The following is a 22,260-nucleotide window of genomic DNA, read 5'->3' as shown; positions in this document are numbered from 1 at the left end:
TTGATTCATTCAAAAGTGACTGTGTACATTGTCGGTACTATGTCAACATAACAATGGAAGCTCTTTTGGTAAAAGAGAGCATGGGTTCATACCAAAGGGCACCTCATTCTCTACATAGGCCCTGGTCTAAAGTAGTGCACTATTTAAGCAATAGGGTGTCATTTCAGATACAGCCCAGCTCATTTTAAGGGCTGCTGAGGATTTCCACTTGTGGTTAAAAAACCATACTGATCATTGGGGACAGTGCTGGAAAGAGAATCAAGATAGAACAGATGGTGGTGGCTGATATTGCTACAGATGTAGGATCTTAATTTGAGTCAGTGTGCTACAGCAGGAAAATAATCCTCCTGCATCAACAGGAAATGTTGGTCACAGATCTAGAACCAGGCTACAAACAGAACCAGGCTAAACATCTAGCAGCATTGGCACTTCTTTGCTTCCCCCCTTCCTCCTAAAACTGGGAGGTCTCAGTGAAGGAGATGGCGTCAGTTTTGTCGACGGTGAAGCCGCCGTTGACGTAGGACTTCTTCTCACACTCCTCGTTGTCCAGCGTGGTCCCCAGGGCGAAGGGGTTAGTCACGTCCGAGGTGCCGTCCATCCTATCCAGCTCCCGCCTGGACAGCTTCTGAACGATGCCAGCTCCGTAGGCATCTCCCAGCACGTTGATCATGGTGCGGAAGCGGTCTCTGAAATGGCGAGTGAACATTGATAATCAGTTAAAGATGTAGACTTTGCAATACGACGTCATCCTACACGGCGGGTCAACTTCCAGTTTACAGTCATCAACAACAACAAAACGTAACCTGCCAAGACCGTCCCTCCTGGGCATTGTTTAAGGGATGGCACAAATTGGGAAGAGAATGTAGTGGTATTCTTGGCAGATTTATGTTTTTGTTGTCTCTACTGTGTATGGTGATGTTATATTGCTGAGTCTACCTTTAAAACGTCACACCATTGGATTAATCACTAAAACAATATTTTCTCTTGACAATATTTCACTCAACAAGGTATTACTCACAGCAGCCAATCCACAGCAATAATTAAAGTGACATCATTTGCCGGTAGTCCAACCGCAGTCAGCACAATCACCATGGTAACAAAACCAGCGTTAGGTACACCGGCGGCTCCGATGCTGGCTACTGTTGCTGTTACACTAAAATCAGAGGAAACAGTAAGTTACCATCATTACAATTTTAATTATTTTAAATTATTAGTTCAGTAACTTGATACATGATACTAACATACATACTGCCATGACATATTTCAACTGATTATGATTGAGTTTCCAGTGTGAAGTCTGTTTTGTCACGCACAAATACATTTTTCCTTACATCACTCAGTGGCGTACCCATTCTGAGCAGCGGAAGTCTGAGACCGCCAAAGACTTTCCGTCTGATTAGAAATATGCCATGACACTTTCACCTGCCCAAAATGAGTACATCGAATACACAATCTCCTGTCAACCCAAGGTGTTGGGGACTTGCCTGATGGTGACAATCTGACCCACGTCAAGAGCATAGTCGTTGAGCTGGGCAATGAAGATGGCAGCGACCGCCTCGTAGAGAGCTGTACCGTCCATGTTGATGGTGGCGCCCACGGGCAACACGAAGCGGGTGATCCTCTTGTCGATCCGGAGGTTCTCTTCGGCACAGCGGAAGGTGACAGGCAGGGTGGCAGAGCTAGAGGGAGGTAGCATTTAGGTTAAAGAAGGATGGATGGATGATTGGACAGGTAGGTGGATAATTGGACGGATGGATGGAAGAACAGACAGATGGATGGATTGGATAAATAGATGTATTAAATTAATGGATAAATAGATATGTCAGGGTTTAATGCTATGCTTTGCTATATACAACATATTGTATGATCCCCAATAGTGACCGAGGCTTACCTGGAAGAGATCATGAGAGCAGTGACCAGTGCCTGAGCCATCCCCAAGGCAAAGGTATACGGGTTCTTCCTCACAATGACAAAGTAGATCAGCGGCAAAAAAACAGTAGCGTGGATAGCTAGGCTGAGGAGAAAAGTAAAACATTACAAAAAAGTGTTTGATTTTGACTCATTGTAAGAAATAGCTGACTAATCCCTGGGGGTTAACTGGGGACTAAAACTTCTCCAGGTTATAATAACAGAATAAACAGGCTGGGTATCAAAAGCTACCCTATTCCCTTTATAGTCCACGACTCTTTGACCACGGCACATAGGCCTCTGGTCAACAGTAGTGCACTATATAGGGAACAGAGTGCTATTTAGGACACACACGGACAGCGTTCCCCCTCACTAGACTCTGGAGAATCATTTTCATGTTGACACAGAAGCATAATTCTGTCCGGGAAATTTATGGTTGGACAGGTGTTCGCAAAAGGCCTCATTACCGCACTTGCAGGTTGAGCAGTTTTAAATGTCCTTGGTTCTTATCTGTGCCAGGACAGAGATGACATTTTACAGTATCTTTGCAAGAATACTGGACCCTAATCCCAGGTATAAATCTACCAATGTTGTGGAGAGAGAAAGAGAATGCTGGTTTAGGCTCACCCACTCAAAACTGTCACCATGTACATTCCCAACTTCCTGAAGATCTCCCAGTCTTCTACCTCGATGATCTTGGCAGCGATGAGGAAGAGTATTCCCACTGGCATATAGCTGTAATAATAACAATGGTTATGTTAATGCTATCAACATTTCCACCATCACCTCCACCATTGGAATAGCATTGAATACTACAGTACATTCATATAATTGCATAGAAAATAGTTAATGTGAACTACAAGATTCTAAACATTTGTAGTGTAGCTAAGTGAGATGGAGGGTGAATTTTAAGATTTAAAAAATTGTATTCGTAAAGAGCCTGTAGACTACACTGTACTTATGCCGCGTTCACATGCTAGTCGAAACTAGAAAACACTGATTGTAGTTATACGCGTGCCGTGTTCAACCAGTTAGCAAGTCGGAAATGTCCAAGTTCCGACTAGCACGTGAACTCAGCAATACATACCATATGATAATCTGGACCAGCCTGTAGTTACATACCACATGATCATCTGGACTAGCCTCATGGTGGCCTGTAGTTACATACCACATGATAATCTGAACTAGCCTCATGGTGGCCTGTAGTTACATACCACATGATAATCTGAACTAGCCTCATGGTGGCCTGTAGTTACATACCACATGATAATCTGAACTAGCCTCATGGTGGCCTGTAGTTACATACCACATGATCATCTGGACTAGCCTCATGGTGGCCTGTAGTTACATACCACATGATCATCTGGACTAGCCTCATGGTGGCCTGTAGTTACATACCACATGATAATCTGAACTAGCTTTATGGTGGCCTGTAGTTACATACCACATGATAATCTGAACTAGCCTCATGGTGGCCTGTAGTTACATACCACATGATAACCTGAACTAGCCTCATGGTGGCCTGTAGTTACATACCACATGATAATCTGAACTAGCCTCATGGTGGCCTGTAGTTACATACCACATGATGATCTGAACTAGCCTCATGGTGGCCTGTAGTTACATACCACATGATCATCTGGACTAGCCTCATGGTGGCCTGTAGTTACATACCACATGATCATCTGGACTAGCCTCATGGTGGCCTGTAGTTACATACCACATGATAATCTGAACTAGCCTCATGGTGGCCTGTAGTTACATACCACATGATAATCTGAACTAGCCTCATGGTGGCCTGTAGTTACATACCATATGATAATCTGAACTAGCCTCATGGTGGCCTGTAGTTACATACCACATGATAATCTGAACTAGCCTCATGGTGGCCTGTAGTTACATACCACATGATGATCTGAACTAGCCTCATGGTGGCCTGTAGTTACATACCATATGATAATCTGAACTAGCCTCATGGTGGCCTGTAGTTACATACCATATGATAATCTGGACTAGCCTCATGGTGGCCTGTAGTTACATACCACATGATAATCTGAACTAGCCTCATGGTGGCCTGTAGTTACATACCATATGATAATCTGAACTAGCCTCATGGTGGCCTGTAGTTACATACCACATGATAATCTGAACTAGCCTCATGGTGGCCTGTAGTTACATACCACATGATAATCTGAACTAGCCTCATGGTGGCCTGTAGTTACATACCACATGATAATCTGAACTAGCCTCATGGTGGCCTGTAGTTACATACCACATGATAATCTGAACTAGCCTCATGGTGGCCTCGTTTAAAGCATCAAAGAACTCCAGCAGAATGCGTCCCCTTTCACCCATCTTGCCAATGACGAGGCCAAACGCCACACAGAACACGATGAGGCCCAGCACGTTGAGCCCATCAGAATATGACCCGACTATTATATAGTCCTTGGTGATGTTCTACAGAGAGGAGAAATAAGGAAGCAAATAGAAAAATAGAAATAGATTTTGGTCAAAACATCCACAGGTGAAGTACTGTGTTTCAGTGGGCCGACAGCCATTTTCTTATGCTTTTTCCTCAGAACACAACATATTGACCCCTGTCCACACAGTGGCATTATAATGTTCTACAAGTTGATCTGTGGTCATCACACTCGATGTGGGTAGCCAGGTGTAGACGCACCAAGGCACATCTGAAAAAAAGACTGAAATGGACACATTTTCATACCACAAAAGATTGTGATTGGATAGATAGACTGATGAACTCTAAACAAGTAAGAAAAGAAGACCGGGCTTGCCAGCTTCGATCCTATCAAATCACAGCTCTTGACACACAGGCGGATAAACATATGGAAACAGTAACACCTACCTCTGGGGGGAAAATGGTTGCCATGACAGTGGTAGAGAGAGGAGGGAACATTGTGGTTGTAGTGTTCCTCTTCACTTTAGAGGGTTCCAACTCTTTGCGCGTTGTCTTGTACTGGTTGAATTGAAATAGTAACATTTGACATGGTTATATTTGAATGTAGATCATGTTTTCTCCTCAAAGAGCATTGAGTGGCTGCTGCCAACATACTGACTCAACTCCAGCTCACTTTAATAATGGAAATTGATGGGAATTGATCAAAAATGTATCACTAGCCACTTTAAACAATGCCACTTAATATAATGTATATACTGTACTCTATATCATCTACTGCATCTTGCCATCTTTATGTAATACATGTATCACTAGCCACTTTAAACTATGCCACTTTTATGTTTACATACCCTACATTACTCATCTCATATGTATATACTGTACTCGATACCATCTACTGCATCTTGCCTATGCCGTTCTGTACCATCACTCATTCATATATCTTTATGTACATATTCTTTATCCCTTTACACTTGTGTGTATAAGGTAGTAATTGTGGAATTGTTAGGTTAGATTACTCGTTGGTTATTACTGCATTGTCAGAACTAGAAGCACAAGCGTTTCGCTACACTCGCATTAACATCTGCTAACCATGTGAATGTGACAAATAAAATTTGATTTGATTTGTATAGCCTGCCCCCAGATTTGTTTGTGCCGTCTTGACAATTCTCATAAGAGTTGACAAGGCAGCACAAACAGATCTGGGACCAGGCTAGTGACCGTAAGCTTGAATGTACAAATCAGACAATGACTCTTACCTGTTGGAAACAAGCCTGCACTATGTTTTCAGGAAACATGTTTCTGTGGATCGAATAGGACAAATGTTGAGATGCCAACAATGTGAGCCAAATGTGGAAATGTTATTAACTGCATCTCTGACTGATGTAGAATGGGCCTTTTATAGAAATGCTATCAAATTAAATATCATATTCATTTATTTGACTGCTAAATTGGTTCGGTTCGGCCACCCCTCCCCTCCCTCAAACTAACTTTGCCACTGCTGCTGAAAATAATTACAGGGGAAACACTGGAAGCCGTCACCTGACAAGATCCAGTAGTGTGTCGACAGTGTTGACGTTTTGTGTGTTCTCTGTCCTGTCGATGTTTTCTGCCTTCTGAGAGACACCAGGTTTGATGGCTATCACCAATGCAATACCTGAAAAACATGTTCACCATCATTCAATAGTCAAATGTCATTCTTCATAACAAATGGGGGAACAGCTGAAAGGGAGTGAGACCAGGCGCTTTTAACTCACCCAAAATGACTGCAATGATGGTGGTGGTTAAGTAATAAACCACAGCCCTCAAACCTATCTTTCCGGAAACATCCGAATCCAGGGCGGCCACTCCTGTGAACACAAACAAGACCTGTTCACCCAAAGGAAGCATGTCTGTCAACAAGTCCTCTCAATGACTAGGACTATGTTAGTTGTCTTTGACTAAGATATCTGTACGCATTCTCTGACGGCCCCCTTCATTAAACATAGTGCAGAGTGACTGAAATCGAGCTGTTGAGATACAATTCATGTTTACATCAATGATGTCGCTCTTGCTGCTGGTGATTCTCTGATCCACCTCTACGCAGACGACACTATTCTGTATACTTCTGGCCCTTCTTTTGACACTGTGTTAACAACCCTCCAGGCGAGCTTCAATGCCATACAACTCTCCTTCCGTGGCCTCCAACTGCTCTTAAATACAAGTAAAACCAAATGCATGCTCTTCAACCGATCGCTGCCTGCTCCTGCCCGCCTGTCCAACATCACTACTTTGGACGGCTCTGACTTAGAATATGTGGACAACTACAAATACCTAGGTGTCTGGTTAGACTGTAAACTCTCCTTCCAGACCCACATCAAACATCTCCAATCCAAAGTCAAATCTAGAATTGGCTTCCTATTCCGCAACAAAGCATCCTTTACTCATGCTGCCAAACATACCCTTGTAAAACTGACCATCCTACCAATCCTCGACTTCGGTGATGTCATTTACAAAATAGCCTCCAAAACCCTACTCAATAAATTGGATGCAGTCTATCACAGTGCCATCCGTTTTGTCACCAAAGCCCCATATACTACCCACCACTGCGACCTGTACACTCTCGTTGGCTGGCCCTCGCTTCATACTCGTCGCCAAACCCACTGGTTCCAGGTCATCTACAAGACCCTGCTAGGTAAAGTCCCCCCTTATCTCAGCTCGCTGGTCACCATAGCAGCACCTACCTGTAGCACGCGCTCCAGCAGGTATATCTCTCTAGTCACCCCCAAAACCAATTCTTCCTTTGGACGCCTCTCCTTCCAGTTCTCTGCTGCCAATGACTGGAACGAACTACAAAAATCTCTGAAACTGGAAACACCTATCTCCCTCACTAGCTTTAAGCACCAGCTGTCAGAGCAGCTCATAGATTACTGCACCTGTACATAACCCATCTACAATTTAGCCCAAACAACTACCTCTTTACCTACTGTATTTATTTATTAATTTATTTTGCTCCTTTGCACCCCATTATTTCTGTCTCTACTTTGCACTTTCTTCCAATGCAAACCAACCATTCCAGTGTTTTTTTAGTTTTTATTTTACTTGCTGTGTTGTACTCACTTCGCCTCCATGGCCTTTTTATATTTTTATTTATTTATACATATATCTGTTTGCCTTCACCTCCCTTATCTCACCTCACTTGCTCACATTGTATATAGACTTATTTTTTTCACTGTATTATTGACTATATGTTTGTTTTTACTCCATGTGTAACTATGTGTTGTTGTATGTGTCGAACTGCTTTGCTTTATCTTGGCCAGGTCGCAATTGTAAATGAGAACGTGTTCTCAATTTGCCTACCTGGTTAAATAAAGGTTAAATAAAATAAAATAAATAAAATAAATCCCAAGTTACCTGTTATCATGCTGGAGATGATGAGGGGCAGGATGACCAGCTTGAGCATCCGCATCAGGATATCTCCCGGGAATCCAAAATACTGCTTATCAAGGTGGGAAAGGGAAGCATAGTCCCTAACCAACACCCCAAGGCCTATCCCTGAGAGAGAGAGAGAGAGAGAGAGAGAGATGAATAAGGTTAGTTTACGAAGGTTAGTTCAGTACAAGGTTTGTTCAATACATCACAAGTTTAGTTCCCAGTTCCCACACTACCCATTCACTGAATATGAAGCATTTTCACTGTGGAAATGTAGTGGGAGAGAGGGAGATATAATGATGACAAAAGGAACAACATTGGTGTTCGACCTGCATGCCATGTCAAATTAAAATGTAAGCGTCGCTATTATTTAAGAGCTGCCAAGTAGGATACCACAGTATTATGACTATATGACTTTCTCGTTTTTAGTTTATGGGCAAGGTGTTACATAACTTTAGCTTGGCACAGGGTTTCATGACAGGGGTTTAAGGTTATGACATTGAGAAATACACTGTATGTAACGTTTATGGGGTGGAGAGGTGGGGGGTTCGCCCATAAACGTCACATACAGTGTATTTCGTGTATTTCGCTGATCCACTTCCATCTTCCCCACCCTGTGTGTTATCAACCACTACAAGCCATTAATTTTACTGAGTTACACTTCATATAAGGAAATCAGTCAATTGAAATAGATTCATTATGCCCTAATCTATTGATTTCTCATGACTGGGCAGGGGCGGGAGGGCATAGGCCCTCCCACTTGGGAGCCAGGCCCACCCACTGGGGAGCCAGGCCCAGCCAAACAGAATGAGTTTTTCCCCACAAAATGGCTTTATTACAGACAGAAATACTCCTGTTTCATTAGCTGTCCAGACTGATTTCAGACAATCTCGCAGGTTAAGAAGCCAGGTGTGGCAGTACTGGGCTAGCATGGTTGCACGTGGTCTGCGGTTGTGAAGCCGTTTGGACGTACTGCCAAATTCTCTAAAACAACGGCGGAGGCGGCTTTTGATAGAAAAATTAACATTACATGCTCTGGCAACAGCTCTGGTGGATATTCCTGCAGTCAGCATGCCAATTGTACGCTCCCTCAAAACTTGGTATTTTATTGTCCCCAGCACAAGGTGCACCTGTGTAATGATCATGCCGTTTAATCAGCTTCTTGATATGCCACACCTGTCAAGTGGATGGATTATCTTGGCAAAGGAGAAATGCTCACTAACAGGGATGTAAACAAATGTGTGCACAACATTTTAGATAAATACGCTTTTTGTGCATGTGGAACATTTCTGGGATCTTTTATTTCAGCTCATGAAACATGGGACCAACACATGTTTCATGTTGCGTTTATATTTTTGTTTAGTATAGTTGCAAAGTAGCTAAAAAGTATGAAATAGTTGAAAAGTTGCTAATTAAGCCTCCCGGGTGGCGCAGTGGTCTAGGGCACTGCATCGCAGTGCTAGCTGCGCCACCAGAGTCTCTGGGTTCGCGCCCAGGCTCTGTCGCAGCCGGCCGCGACCGGGAGGTCCGTGGGGCGACGCACAATTAGCCTAGCGTCGTCCGGGTTAGGGAGGGTTTGGCCGGTAGGGATATCCTTGTCTCATCGCGCTCCAGCGACTCCTGTGGCGGGCCGGGCGCAGTGCGAGCTAACCAAGGGGGCCAAGTGCACGGTGTTTCCTCCGACACATTGGTGCGGCTGGCTTCCGGGTTGGAGGCGCGCTGTGTTAAGAAGCAGTGCGGCTTGGTTGGGTTGTGCTTCGGAGGACGTATGGCTTTCGACCCTCCCGAGCCCGTACGGGAGTTGTAGCGATGAGACAAGATAGTAATTACTAGCGATTGGATACCACGAAAATTGGGGAGAAAAGGGGGTAAAAAAATTAAAAATAATAATAAAAAGAAAAGTTGCTAATTAGCTAAACGTATAAAGTTGTCCGTGATGAGATTTTAAAATAGCTCAAACATATAACGCAAAAGTCTAGCAACCTGAAGGTTGCGAGTTCTTATCTCATCACGGACAACTTTATAATTTTATCGCATTATACGCCCATCCTTCCACCACCCCGACCAACCACCCTCCTTTCGTTTTCGGAAAAGGAAATTACAAAATGCTCATTTAAAATACCATGCACCCACTAGGGGTCAAAAGGTTTTTGGCGCTCCAACAATAGGGTACGGGTACTGTTTTCTGTGGAGTGGAATTACAGTACCATTCGAAATACAGCAATTATTTTACTGTTAATAATACAAATAATTACCATTAGTTTTCCATTACAGTGTGACATCTGATGGCAGAACTGTGTGTCTGTTTAAGGCATTACATGGCAAACCAACCAAATTACAGACTGACAGAGTGCCCATCTCAGTATGTAATCCAAATGACTCTCTGTGGTCACTCAAGATTCCATGACACTTTCTAAAGAATAGAGGTGTTAAAGTAATATTCTGCAATTTTGAGGATGAAATCCATTAACAATCAAGGTTCAATCAGAACACTCAATCTTAGGCGAAGAAGGTGCTAATGAACATTGTTCTGTGCCTCTGTGTTCAGTTTCTTCCAAATGTAATGTTTTTTTTATTGTGAGCTTCCATAGTTTCCCGGTCGATGTAGAGCTCAGAAAAAGGTGGTTGGTGACAGTAGGTCGCGACAACTTTACTGTCACCAAACACACAAAGGTGTGTAGTACACATTTCGTCGAAAGTGACTTTGTTGAGGGAAAAATTGGGGGGGCGACAATACCTAAAAAGAGGTGTTGTTCATACTGTCTTCGCGTGGAACTGGCACATTCAAAAGAGACCTGGTGTTTGGGAAAGAAGACTGAAACCTTCTTCTCCGACTGAGGGGGATGAAGAACAAGGTGCGCTGCCTATGGACTGTGCCGTCTCTGATCCGGTCCAGACCCATGATTACTGTGCAGTCCCTGAACCCGCAGCCCTGGACTTGGCCCTAATGGCAAACCATGAGCACGTAAGAGAAATTGAGGAGCTTCGAGCCAAGCTGGAGAAACTGACCACCCAACGCGGCTTTGGTCTACAGCGATTTGCTGGTTCTGACGAGGATATCCGTTTTTACACAAGGTACAGTAATTATTTATTATTATCCAGCATTACTATTGTTTATTATTTACTATTAATTATATTATCCCAAAGTCCATCTTACCTTTAAGTACATGTTCATTGTTATTTAAAACCGGGCTAGCATATATTAGCCTAAGTAGGCACATTGGATGTATATTGTCTTTACATTCGTTTTCAGTTAACCCCCAAAAATGCTCCCAGGTCGTTGCTTCAAATAAGATTTGGTTCTTAGTCCACTTTCCAGGTTAAATAACGGAACATTTAAAACAAATTCGCTGCTGTGAATTACAGTACGAACTGCAGTAACAAGAAAGCAGGCTACAATAGCAGCTAGGTCATGTCTAGTGCTAGGGCTTAAAGATGGGAAATAACAGTAATGAGCTTTTTTGCTATTCAAATACTCTGGGTCCATCTTTAGATTTGCAAGCTACACCCACCTGATGGCCTTCTGGCACTTGATTGAGCGGGCAGCAGAGACCAAGTTTATAAGTATCACAAGCACCAATCCATCTGAAACAAGTGTTACTCGAAGAAAACCGGTAAGGGACAACTTCATTAAATACTTAAGAGTTTATTATTTGATCTTACTGTAATTGTTAAACATTATTTACTTTTTGTTATGGACCGAATATAAGGACTATTGTACTAAAATGGGTTTCTTTACATTCAGACACTGCCATCAATCGACGAGTTCTTCTCGTTTATGACTCATCTGTTGCTGGGTCTGAAGCAGAAGGATTTAGCCCATCAGATCAGCATCAACCAATTGACGTTGAGCCAGATTATCATCTCTTGGGCCAACTTCCTCTACTGTCTGCTTGGATCAGCACGGATATGGATCCCCAAGAAAACCATCAAAGCCCACCTACCACCTGAGTTCAAGGACTATCCAGACACCCAGGTAGTGATCGACTGCACTGAACTCCACTGCCAGACACCATCTTCACTACTACTGCAGAGTGAGGTGTTTTCTTCCTACAAGTCAAACTGTACCTTTAAAGGCATGTTGGGAATGTCACCACATGGAGCTGTCACTTTTGTGTCATCGTTGTATGCTGGATCTGTGAGTAACAAGGAGATCTTCAAGTAGTCTGGAATTATTCCCTTACTCACCCCTGACATGGCCATTATGGTGGATAAGGGCTTTCTCGTAGATGACATTGTTCTGTACAAGGTCTACCGGCCAGCCTTTCTGTCAAGACGCACACAGATGCCAGCGCATGAGGTTAGGGAGACCCAATCCATTGCCAGGCTGAGAGTGCATGTTGAAAGAATGATCCGCAGAGTAAAGGAGCACAAGCTGTTTGACACAGTCATCCCCCTGACCATCTCAGGCAGCATCAACCAATTATTTGCAGTGGCGTGCCTGTTGGTCAACTATCAAAACGGACCTTTGGTCAGAGCATGGGCCAAACCAGTGTAAATGAACATGTGTTTATTTGCTAGCAGCAAAATAATAATTTGTTTATCTACGACATGTATCAATCATTTGTGTTGTAGTGAATATCAGTTTGTGTGGAGCTTGTATTGGCTTTAATTAGGCAATGAGTAACAGGGGTGGGGGAAAGAAATCAAGTAAACACAGAATAGCCAGAATGCAAGATTGAATACAATGTTAGAGATGTGTAATTGATTAACTGAACTGTTGAACATTTGCTGAAATACATTTTTTTAAACAAATCTATTCTACTGTAGATTTCTTCACAAGAACATCAATACTTATTTTTCATAAAACCACTAAACTTGGCACCCATGCAGGGGTTCCATTCAGGTGCGATAGACACTTCTGCAAGTAGTGGTAAACATAAAAGTGGTCAACCTTCTCTCTTATAGTTTTTGAAACCTGTAGATCTTTATAAATCCTTTCAACTAGGATGTCCTCCTGTGCACAGATGACAAAGTCACACCAGCTACAACCTGTGAGAAGGATTTGACCTTGCACCTGCCAGAAGTAAGCATGAGATCTCTTCAACTTCAGCTCTCCATTCTGTATCTTCAGGTAAGGGCAGTCAACATAACTTGGTACATTTGGGCACTTGACCTCTAAGAGTCCAAAGTGTAGTCTCACACTGGGATCAAATATGATTCCATCTGGAGAGGATCCTAACCACGGAGCATCTGGGTGCACTACGAAGCCACATGGAAAGAAGTTAACATTCTTCAGTGTGCAGTACTCCTGTACAGCCACTGGCTCCATGGCAAGCCCCCTCTTCATCTCCATGGTCTGCATACCAGATCCCTTGAACATCCGCTCAGCTAGGTGGTCTGAGGTGAGGTCTCTCCCTGGACATGGCAAACCTTTCGGAAACAAGAGGATGTTATTCTCATTTTCCTGAGCTGATGCCATTCCGGGCTGCTGCTCTGCTCCCTTGTAGCAACCTGGACTTTGTGTGACATCTCATAGGTTGTCTCTAATGCCTTGAGGTGGAACTGCTCCTGATGGCTAAGGACGTAAGCACACTGGAAAGACTGAAGCCTGTATCCATCTAATGGAAGTATTGGTGGAGAAGGGGCATCGGCAATCTTCACAATTTCACGGGTCTTTGGCTGTGGAAGCTGATAGGACAGAACACTGCCGGCTTGCACTGGCCCAAAGGCGGACTCAACCAGGGGCACGTCAGCTGACATTTCCATTGTTGTCACAAGAGGGGCAGTAAGTGGAGAAAAGTTGGCATACGTTTCTGAGATGCGGAGAAGGTCCATGTCAGGCATGTATCCATTGAGTGCTTTGTAGAGAGCACTTCTGCAAAACATTTTAAAACCTTAACATCAGGTTGGAGACTACTATGACAAAGACTCATGTAACTTTTCCAGAAATAGCACAAGCCTAAAAGTTCAAATAAAATGAATTAAAATATACAGATTTATAGATTATATATTTCCCCCCAGTCTTTGTCCCAAACATTTGTCATTACATCGTAAAGACGCCACTGTTTAGGCTTATCATCTGGATACAAAAACAATCACAAGAAAATGTTTTCTAAAATGTTTCCATTCTAGGAACCTCCAACTTACCTTATTCCATCAGCACACGAGTTAGTAGGTTTACGGAACTCTATCCCATCAAACAGACCTGGTTTCACACCCTAATTAACAAGGATTTACTGTTACATAGGCTGAATACTTTTCAGGTGCATTTTTTTATGGATATTGATAGACTCACAAGTGTTCTTGGCTTGTGCCAACTCTGTTCTGTGTCTGTGCAGCTGTGAACTAACTGGTGGTGCAGTAGGAATGTTTAGTTGAGAGTAGTGCGCTGTCTGGTAAAGAAGGGCCACCAGATGACTGCACAGAGCACTTCCTGCAACACAGGAGCAGTGGCTTTGGACAACTATCACTGGTACGGAGTGCTTTAACCTGTCAAGTGGGCAATTCTGAATTGGGATTGGGCCCCATCATTAATATCTATCTACTGATCAGATTAAACGTTGACACAGTCTCCAACACATTTTGACCATGATGACAGTGTCTCACAGGAGATGTTTAACAAGGTCCCTAGTAGCTATCTATAACCTTTCCCTACTCTCATGCTGTGCGGCTTTTCACTCTTCCTCATGGACCTGTGACAGGCAGCCCTCACGGTGATCTACCCTGTCAATGTATCTTTGTTAGATACTGTGTAGAAGACACGAATAACAATTATTTTTTAGCTAGCATGCATAACTTAACCAAGCTAACGAAAATACACACATTCTCAGGTAGATTCTGTCAACGTTACATCATTTTACGAAGTAACTAGCTAGCTACAGTTAATAGTTAAATTAGCTAGCTAATGATTGTAGCTAGCTAACGTTATATCTGTCACTGACTTGGTACTCATAGTTGTCTATGTAGGTTCCTATATACATCTTTAACCCCTTTTCATTCTTGCTAGCTGGAGTCTCGGAGGCTGATTTAACAATTCGATGTACATCATTAATATTAATTTTAGGCAAGTCCTGAAGACACCTAGTAAAAAAAACGCGACATAGTGGTAGTAACGTTATATCGTCGATAACATCTAGACTGACCGGAAATTGCCACACCGGTAGAAAGTGTGTTTAGAACGTTCGATCATGGAATGTGCATAAGGGCTATTGGCTCTACTAACTCTCCTCTCCATGGCAACTGTTACAATGTTATTGTAAATGACTATGCTTTTTTCCAAGAAAGTAAAATAAAAATAGGAATAGGTTATCTATTTGGCCAGGTTTACGTGTTTACATTCTGAAAATACCCACTGGGTACACACTGGTTGAATCAACGTTGTTCCCACGTAATTTCAATGAAATTACATTGAACCAACGTGGAATAGACGTTGAATTGACATATGTGCCCAGTGGGTAACTTCATAAGCAGAAATTGCATTATCCTTGTGGAGGGCCCTTCAAAGGCACCATTTATCATTTAATGGTTTGACAGCCTTTAAAACACAATACTGCCACTGAGCCAAAGTCCATTTAGTCCATAAAATCATAAATGTTCAACCAAGCAAGCACAACAAAATGGTTACAGGGCAGGACAATTCAGTGACGGGCCCTAAATGTCAGTGGGCTGTTTTTTCCAAAACAACGGGTCGCAGGCAGCGTCAGAAGGCAGTGTGAAATTGTGCAATATGGGGGGCAGGACCAAGTTTGGGAAACCCTGCTATATGGAATCCTTGGTACGTCCCTACCTTAAACCCTAAACTTAACACCTAACCTAACCAAGGATTCAAAATTGCAAGGACTGATGCAGAATAACTGACTGACTGGACTGAAGGAGCCAGTGGAGTGGGTCAGTTCAATCTAGTTCCGTTTGACTGGGGCAGTGAGACAGGCTCAGGGAGGCAGCACAGCATACAACAGTGCAGGGAACCCTGTCTCTGTAGGAGAGTGGGCATCAGCGTAGCAGTGGCAGAGACTGCTGTGCACATCAATATAATGAACAGTCACACAGAAACACACATTATGACCAGCCACAGTCACACACACACACACACTGGCCCCCCCTTGGGTTGTGCTATGGGGGAGATCTTTGTGGGCTATACTCGGCCTTGTCTCAGGATGGTAAGTTGGTGGTTGAAGATATCCCTCTAGTGGTGTGGGGGCTGTGCTTTGGCAAAGTGGGTGGGGTTATATTCTGCCTGTTTGGCCCTGTCCGGGGGTATCATCGGATGGGGCCACAGTGTCTCCTGACCCCTCCTGTCTCAGCCTCCAGTATTTATGCTGCAGTAGTTTATGTGTCGGAGGGCTAGGGTCAGTCTGTTATATCTGGAGTACTTCTCCTGTCTTATCCGGTGTCCTGTGTGAATTTAAGTATGCTCTCTCTCTTTCTCTCTCTCGGAGGACCTGGGCCCTAGGACCATGCCTCAGGACTACCTGGCATGATGCTGTCCCCAGTCCACCTGGCCGTGCTGCTGCTCCAGTTTCAACTGTTCTGCCTGCGGCTATGGAACCATGACCTGTTCACCAGACGTGCTGTTTTCAACTCTCTAGAAACAGCAGGAGCAGTAGAGATGCTATGAAAAGCCAACTGACATTTACTCCTGAGGTTCTGACTTGTTGCACCCTCAACAGCTACTGCGATTATTATTATTTGACCATGCTGGTCATTTATGAACATTTGAACATCTTGGCCATGTTCTGTTATAATCTCCACCCGGCACAGCCAGAAGAGGACTGGCCACCCCTCATAGCCTGGTTCCTCTCTAGGTTTCGGCCTTTCTAGGGAGTTTTTCCTAGCCACCGTGCTTCTACACCTGCATTGCTTGCTGTTTGGGGTTTTAGGCTGGGTTTCTGTACAGCACTTTGAGATATCAGCTGATGTAAGAAGGGCTATATAAATACATTTGATTTGTTCTGTTCGCATCCATCTTTGAACATCCTCACAGCTGCATGCACACAGGTGCACACACACACACACACGCAGCATGCACAAGGCAACATTATGCACACACAACAAATACACCCATGCATGCACATTAGTACTCCCATAGGGTTTGGCCGGGCTAGGCCGTCATTGTAAATAAGAATTTGTTCTTATGTTCTTAACTGACTTGCCTAGTTAAATAAAGGTTAATTTTTTTTTATTTTTTTTTGCAATTCTCATCAGCCAGTCCCCCAGCCCTACACATCTTTATAGGACCAAGACAGGCTTCTGGATAACTCTAAGCCTGGACTGCAGCAATGGAAAACATCAGGAGAGATTAAAAATGTGTCAAAATAGACAAAAAGGAGAGAGGGAGTGGGGAAAGGGTGCACTGACAGAGCAAGGAGAGAGAGCGGAGACAGACAGGCAGCTACGCGGGAGTGTGTGACATCAAGCAGGGCTTCTTCACACTAAGCCGAGCGCAGACAATAGGGTTAGGGGGGCTTGACTTTCACTTACCTAACAGCACTGACACAATGGTCGCAATCAGCAACCAGTTCCTCTTCAGTAAGCCTTTGAGGTCCCAGCCCCTGTGTTCTTTCATCTTGTCCACTGGCGGCGGTTTCCTTTAGCACCCACAATAGATGGCACAATGGAAGTCGGACACAAAAGGATCCACGTATCGGGCGGCCAGCTGACAGATGTAAGCAGGCAGTAGAGGCTAGTAGCTGTATACGCTCCAGCTATAACTACCTAAACAGAAAATGCAGCTCTCCCGCCTGGCCGTCAGTTGTTTCTGATGGAGAGGGAGAAGAACGCCTCCTGCGTGTGACGCTCTGTGTGTGTGTGTGTGTGAGGCAGAAAGTATGTGTGACAGAGAATGAGATCGATCAGCAGGTTTTTACCCGTAGGGTTACCTCCAACCCACCGCCATTCCACACACACACCCCGTCCCTCCCACAGACACACGAAGGCTCCATTCCCAGAATACACTGCCACCTACTGTGTCTTTAGACACCTAATCATTACTCTATCTAACACCAAAAGGCATTCTACAAGAATATATATCACAAGACCTATAGCTAAAAATAAAATGACAAATTAACAGTTCTTTACAATTACCAAGCTCATTATTTTACGATAAAAATAAACATTCTGTATTTCACAGGTAGATATACTGTATACTGAAGAATGTTTAGAAATTGGTTATGTTCTAAATGTTTAATTAGAACAGCATTAACTAATCCAAATTACAGTTAATTTTATACAGAATTCTTAGATGTTCAATATATTACATTTAATCATTCCAAAATGAATTATTAGAACTATAATATTTATAAAATCTATCAACAAAACTGATTAAAAAAAACATAGAATGCATGTATTAATATCCTCCCCATATAAACCTGGGTGCTAGTCTGTCCATTGTGGGGCTGTTGTGGAGTATGCTCTATTCGACTGAGTATCCTCCCCGCGGCACTATGGGAGAATCTGCTGCCTCCGATGCCTTCAGAGGAGTGACTTTCTGAGGAGGCGTTAGGCGACTGGTTGCCTGTGATCTTCACTTCAGTGGGGTCAGGGCAGCGGAGGGCCGGAGTATCAGTGGGGGTCTGGACAGTAGATGGTCTTCCATGGGTCTGGACTGTGGAGGGGCTGTTTGCGGGTGTAACAGGGTTATATTGGTGATTCCCCTTGCCACTTTATTGTTAAGCCAATGGGTTTTTGGTTTTAGTTTTGTCTTGCCTTCACCTATTCAACATGGCATCTTATTGGCTGGTTTGCGTAGCTTGCTTACGAGGGGGGATGTTTCAGTTAGAATCGTCCCAGTGAACAAGCACCAAACCAGCGGTAAGTTGTTGGTTGCAAAGCACTGTACGTCAAAAGTGATTTTTATACTCCCAAGTGATGATTTAAATGTACAATTTATATCAATCGGTTTGTAAATGTTATTCGAACATCACACATAAGATGCAGTGTTTTTTTGAGAATATTGGTTGTGCATTTTGTTGTAAAGAATTTCCGCCAGTACTAGCTAGCAACTTACTGTGTCTGGTGGGGGGGTTCATATATTTTGTACAGTGCGTGAGTGCAGAGTTTGGATGGTGAGCCGTGCATTGCATGACGTGCAATTTTGTGCTGTTCCTATCAGGTACATTGTTAAAGATATTATATTGTATATTGTAATTGTATTATTTTGGTAACTACAGCCCAGTGAACAAGCACCAAACCAGCGTGCGTGAGTGCAGAGTTTGGATGGTGAGCCGTGCATTGCATGACGTGCAATTTTGTGCTGTTCCTATCAGAATAAATCTCCATGACTGGTGCTACACGTTGGAGTTCGTGTCGAGGATTGATTGTACACAACGCAAGAAGAGTACTGTTACAGTGGTGCCGTGACCGTTCTTCTGGATCGGATCATCCTTCGCTGGATTTCCATCTCAGAACTTCGCCCTGGTTGCCGTTGAAGAATCAGATAAGACGTTGCTGGTGCAGTTTATGGCGATATCGCATTTCGCCACAAGAGGGCGCCACCAACGTTTTATTATCGAAATTGATGATTTCTCTGGCTGAGACACTTCACAGATAAACGATATAACTTTTGTGTTACTTGTTTATTTGCAATTCTAATGTATATCTGATATAAGTAGGGTGAGTTTTACCAGTGTACTAGATATAGGTTAGATTTTGACGTGAGGTTAAAGAAAGAAATATATATATGCATTTTTTTTGCTAGTTACATTTTTATTAGTGTGTTGATTTCCCATTGTTAAAATGGAAGGTGTTGGGAGAGGTAGGGGTTTCCTGTCATTTAATCTGTCACCATCTGTTGGTAGGGGTTCAGGCAAAATTCCAGTTGCTTCTACACCTATGCCTAAACTGGAGGGTTTTGGGTTTTGATGATAGTGTACCCATGGAAACGCCCAAGGATGTGTATGACAGAGTTTTGCCAAATACAGGGAGTGGGGAGGTCTCCATGGATTTCATAGCAGACATAGTACAGCAGATTGGTCATTCCATTGGGGAGAACATTGCCTCCTGTTTGGAGTCAAAGGCAATTGTTGGACATGTTGGGGACAATGTTATGGGGAATGCATGCAGCTCTAGGGGTTTCGATGTGTCAGGCCTGAACCTGGTATTGAAGTCTGATATCAGGGAACCGGTGTACTTTCGGGGGGATGACTCTGAAAAGTGCACAGTGCATGAGTGGGAGGATATGGTCATGGTTTACATGCGTAAGAGGGATGTATCTGTGATGGACCAAGCTGTTGAGGTTATGGGTAGGCTTATGGGAAGGGCCCGCGATGTTGTTAAAGTGGGCATACGCAGCAATCCCTCCGTTGATTTATCTAAAGGCTCGAGTCCCATCTTTGACATACTGAAACAACATTTTAGTGACATTGCTTTTTCAAGCATGCCCCTCGCTGACTTTTATGCCACATTACCTCTGACTGATGAACAACCATTTGAATATTGGCTCAGACTGAACAGGGCTATGGAGGTTGCTGAAGATTGTCTAAAGAGACAGAAAAAAAGTGTTGAAGACCCATCTCGTGAGCTCACAGTCATGTTCATCAGACATTGCCCTAACGCTGAACTGTCCCTTATCTTTAAGTGCAAGCCATTACAGCAGTGGACTGCTGCAGATGTTCATGAGAGGCTGGATGAATACAGGAGGGAGCAGAGGTACTCTCACTTATCTAAGGTGACCCCAGCCATCACAACAATGAAGCAGGAAGTTGGTGCTGTCATGCCGATCACCATGCCTGCTGTGAGGCCCCACATGGAAGTACCCAATACATTGCCTTACCCAGCCCAGACTATTCAGGGCTCAGCTGAGCCGATGGAACGTATCCTTGCAATGCTGGAGCGTGTGCTGGAGCAGAGGCCACAACAGTCTGACCATAAATTCCAGAAAGGGAATAGGAGCAAAGTGAAGTCTAACGGGCCATGTAACGTGTGCGGGGATGCTGGACATGATACTTACTTTCACTGCAGGGCCAATCACCTCTGCTTTCTTTGTCATGTAGCTGGCCACGCACGCTCTGTGCCCCAAGGCCGCAGCTCTGAGCACAGCTGGTGGAGTCCCTACAGTAACCACTGCTCAGCTCCCGGGAAAACTAGTAGGCCTGCATGTAGAAGGGGAGAGTGTTGGGCCTTTTGTAGAGTCCCCATCGGTGAGAGCTGTTGATTTGGAGTCTGTATATAAAAGTGTTTATGACGAAATGGAGACTGAGAAGAGTATCATAATGCAGAACACACAGAGGCTTTCCGCACATGATTTATTTTATGCCAAGGTGTTAATAGGAGGAGAAGTGGAAGTGAGAGCTATGCTTGACAGTGGATCCATGGCTTGTACCTTGAGCTCTAGGGTCTTACCTGAACTGTTGCGTGCAGGAGTGTTGAAAAGTCCATCATTGAGTCCTACAGAGGTAGTCTTGGTTGGTTGTGGTGGGTTGAAGACGAGGCCTTTGGGAGTATGTGAGCTGGAGATGGAGGTGTACGGATGTAGAGTTGCCGTGCCTACACTGGTGGTTGAAGGCCAGAGTGATGACCTCATCTTGGGCAGCAATCTCCTAAAGCACTTGATTCGCCACCTGAAGACGGATGGAGATCTCTGGAAGAGGGTTTATACTCCTGTGTGTGACGGGGGTGAGGAGAGCAAGCTAATCGATATGATGGCTAATGTGGAGAGATGGAGAGACAGTGAAGTACCTGACAAAGTTGGAACTGTGAGACTAAAAGGGGCTGTGACTCTAGAGCCAATGCAGGAGCACTTAGTCTGGGGCAGACTACGAAACACTCAGAATCTATCAGCGGGCAGTGCTGTTCTCATTGAGCCCAGCAGTTCAAGGTCAACACCAAGGTCAATACTGGTAGGGAGGACAGTAGCTCTATTGCGGGGGGATGGGTGGCTCCCTGTTAGAGTGATAAACCCTTCTCAGAAGACAGTGACATTGAGACGAAACGCCACTCTAGCCGATGTCTTTCCTTGAATGGCTCTAGAGGACTTTGACTGTTCGTGTGTGAATGATGATTCATCAGCAGCTTTGCAGCAGCAAGTGCAGAGAACGGCTGATATACTCACTGACTGCCAAGATGACTTGACACTGACTGATGACGGTTCCAGCCAACTTCACGATACTGACAGACCTGACAGTTCAAGCGATCCTGAGGTCTTACGTGACTTAGGTTTGTCTGATATTGATGTCGACTCCTGTCAAGCGTCTCCTGATGGTAAGAAGAAACTCATCCAGCTCATAGCTGAGTACCAGTCTATTTTTTCCAGGCACAAGTTGGATTGTGGAAAAGCTTCCGGATGTCTTCACCGCATTCAACTGAGTGATGAGAAACCCTTTCGGATGCCCTACCGACGCCTTTCACCAAATCATTATGAGAAGCTCAAACAAGCATTGAATGAGATGGAAGAACGTGAAATCATAAGGAAGTCTAGTAGTGAGTTCGCCTCTCCCCTTGTCCTTGTATGGAAGAAGTCTGGAGACCTGAGACTCTGTACTGATTTTCGTTTGCTCAATGCTCGCACCATCAAAGACGCCCACCCACTCCCTCACCAGGCTGACGCGTTGGCTGCTTTAGGTGGAAATGCCTTTTTCTCGACAATG

General features: G+C 44.0%; 1 protein-coding gene across 1 annotated transcript; it reads right to left on the bottom strand.

The window, feature by feature from the left end:
- Positions 1–88: 88 nt before the first annotated feature.
- LOC120049484 (excitatory amino acid transporter 3-like) lies at positions 89–20,422 on the bottom strand. The gene is made up of 13 exons (XM_038995749.1): positions 20,334–20,422; positions 17,159–17,265; positions 7,718–7,858; positions 6,082–6,174; positions 5,867–5,981; positions 5,584–5,626; positions 4,775–4,885; positions 4,181–4,365; positions 2,536–2,643; positions 1,892–2,014; positions 1,485–1,679; positions 1,019–1,153; positions 89–686 (listed from the first exon to the last, which is right to left on the bottom strand). The coding sequence occupies exons 1-13, from the start codon at positions 20,420–20,422 to the stop codon at positions 452–454; spliced, it is 1,680 nt and encodes a 559-aa protein (XP_038851677.1). The 3' UTR covers positions 89–451.
- Between the last annotated feature and the right edge of the window lie 1,838 nt (positions 20,423–22,260).

Source organism: Salvelinus namaycush, chromosome 6 (genome assembly GCF_016432855.1).
Source record: "Salvelinus namaycush isolate Seneca chromosome 6, SaNama_1.0, whole genome shotgun sequence".
Classification (NCBI taxonomy): Eukaryota; Metazoa; Chordata; class Actinopteri; order Salmoniformes; family Salmonidae; genus Salvelinus; species Salvelinus namaycush.
The sequence above is the reverse complement of the archived record's forward strand: the minus strand, read 5'-3'. Positions and strand labels throughout refer to the sequence as shown.

Excerpts from the sequence above, each read along its gene's own strand:
- LOC120049484 (XM_038995749.1), bottom strand. The coding sequence starts at position 20,422 with ATGTGGGGCCTCACAGCAGGCATGGTGATCGGCATGACAGCACCAACT. Across the intron at positions 17,266-20,333 it reads GCTGGGGTCACCTTAGATAA|GAAACCGCCGCCAGTGGACA; the intron begins GTGAGAGTACCT and ends TGGGTGCTAAAG. Across the intron at positions 5,982-6,081 it reads CATCATTGCAGTCATTTTGG|GTATTGCATTGGTGATAGCC; the intron begins GTGAGTTAAAAG and ends CATGTTTTTCAG.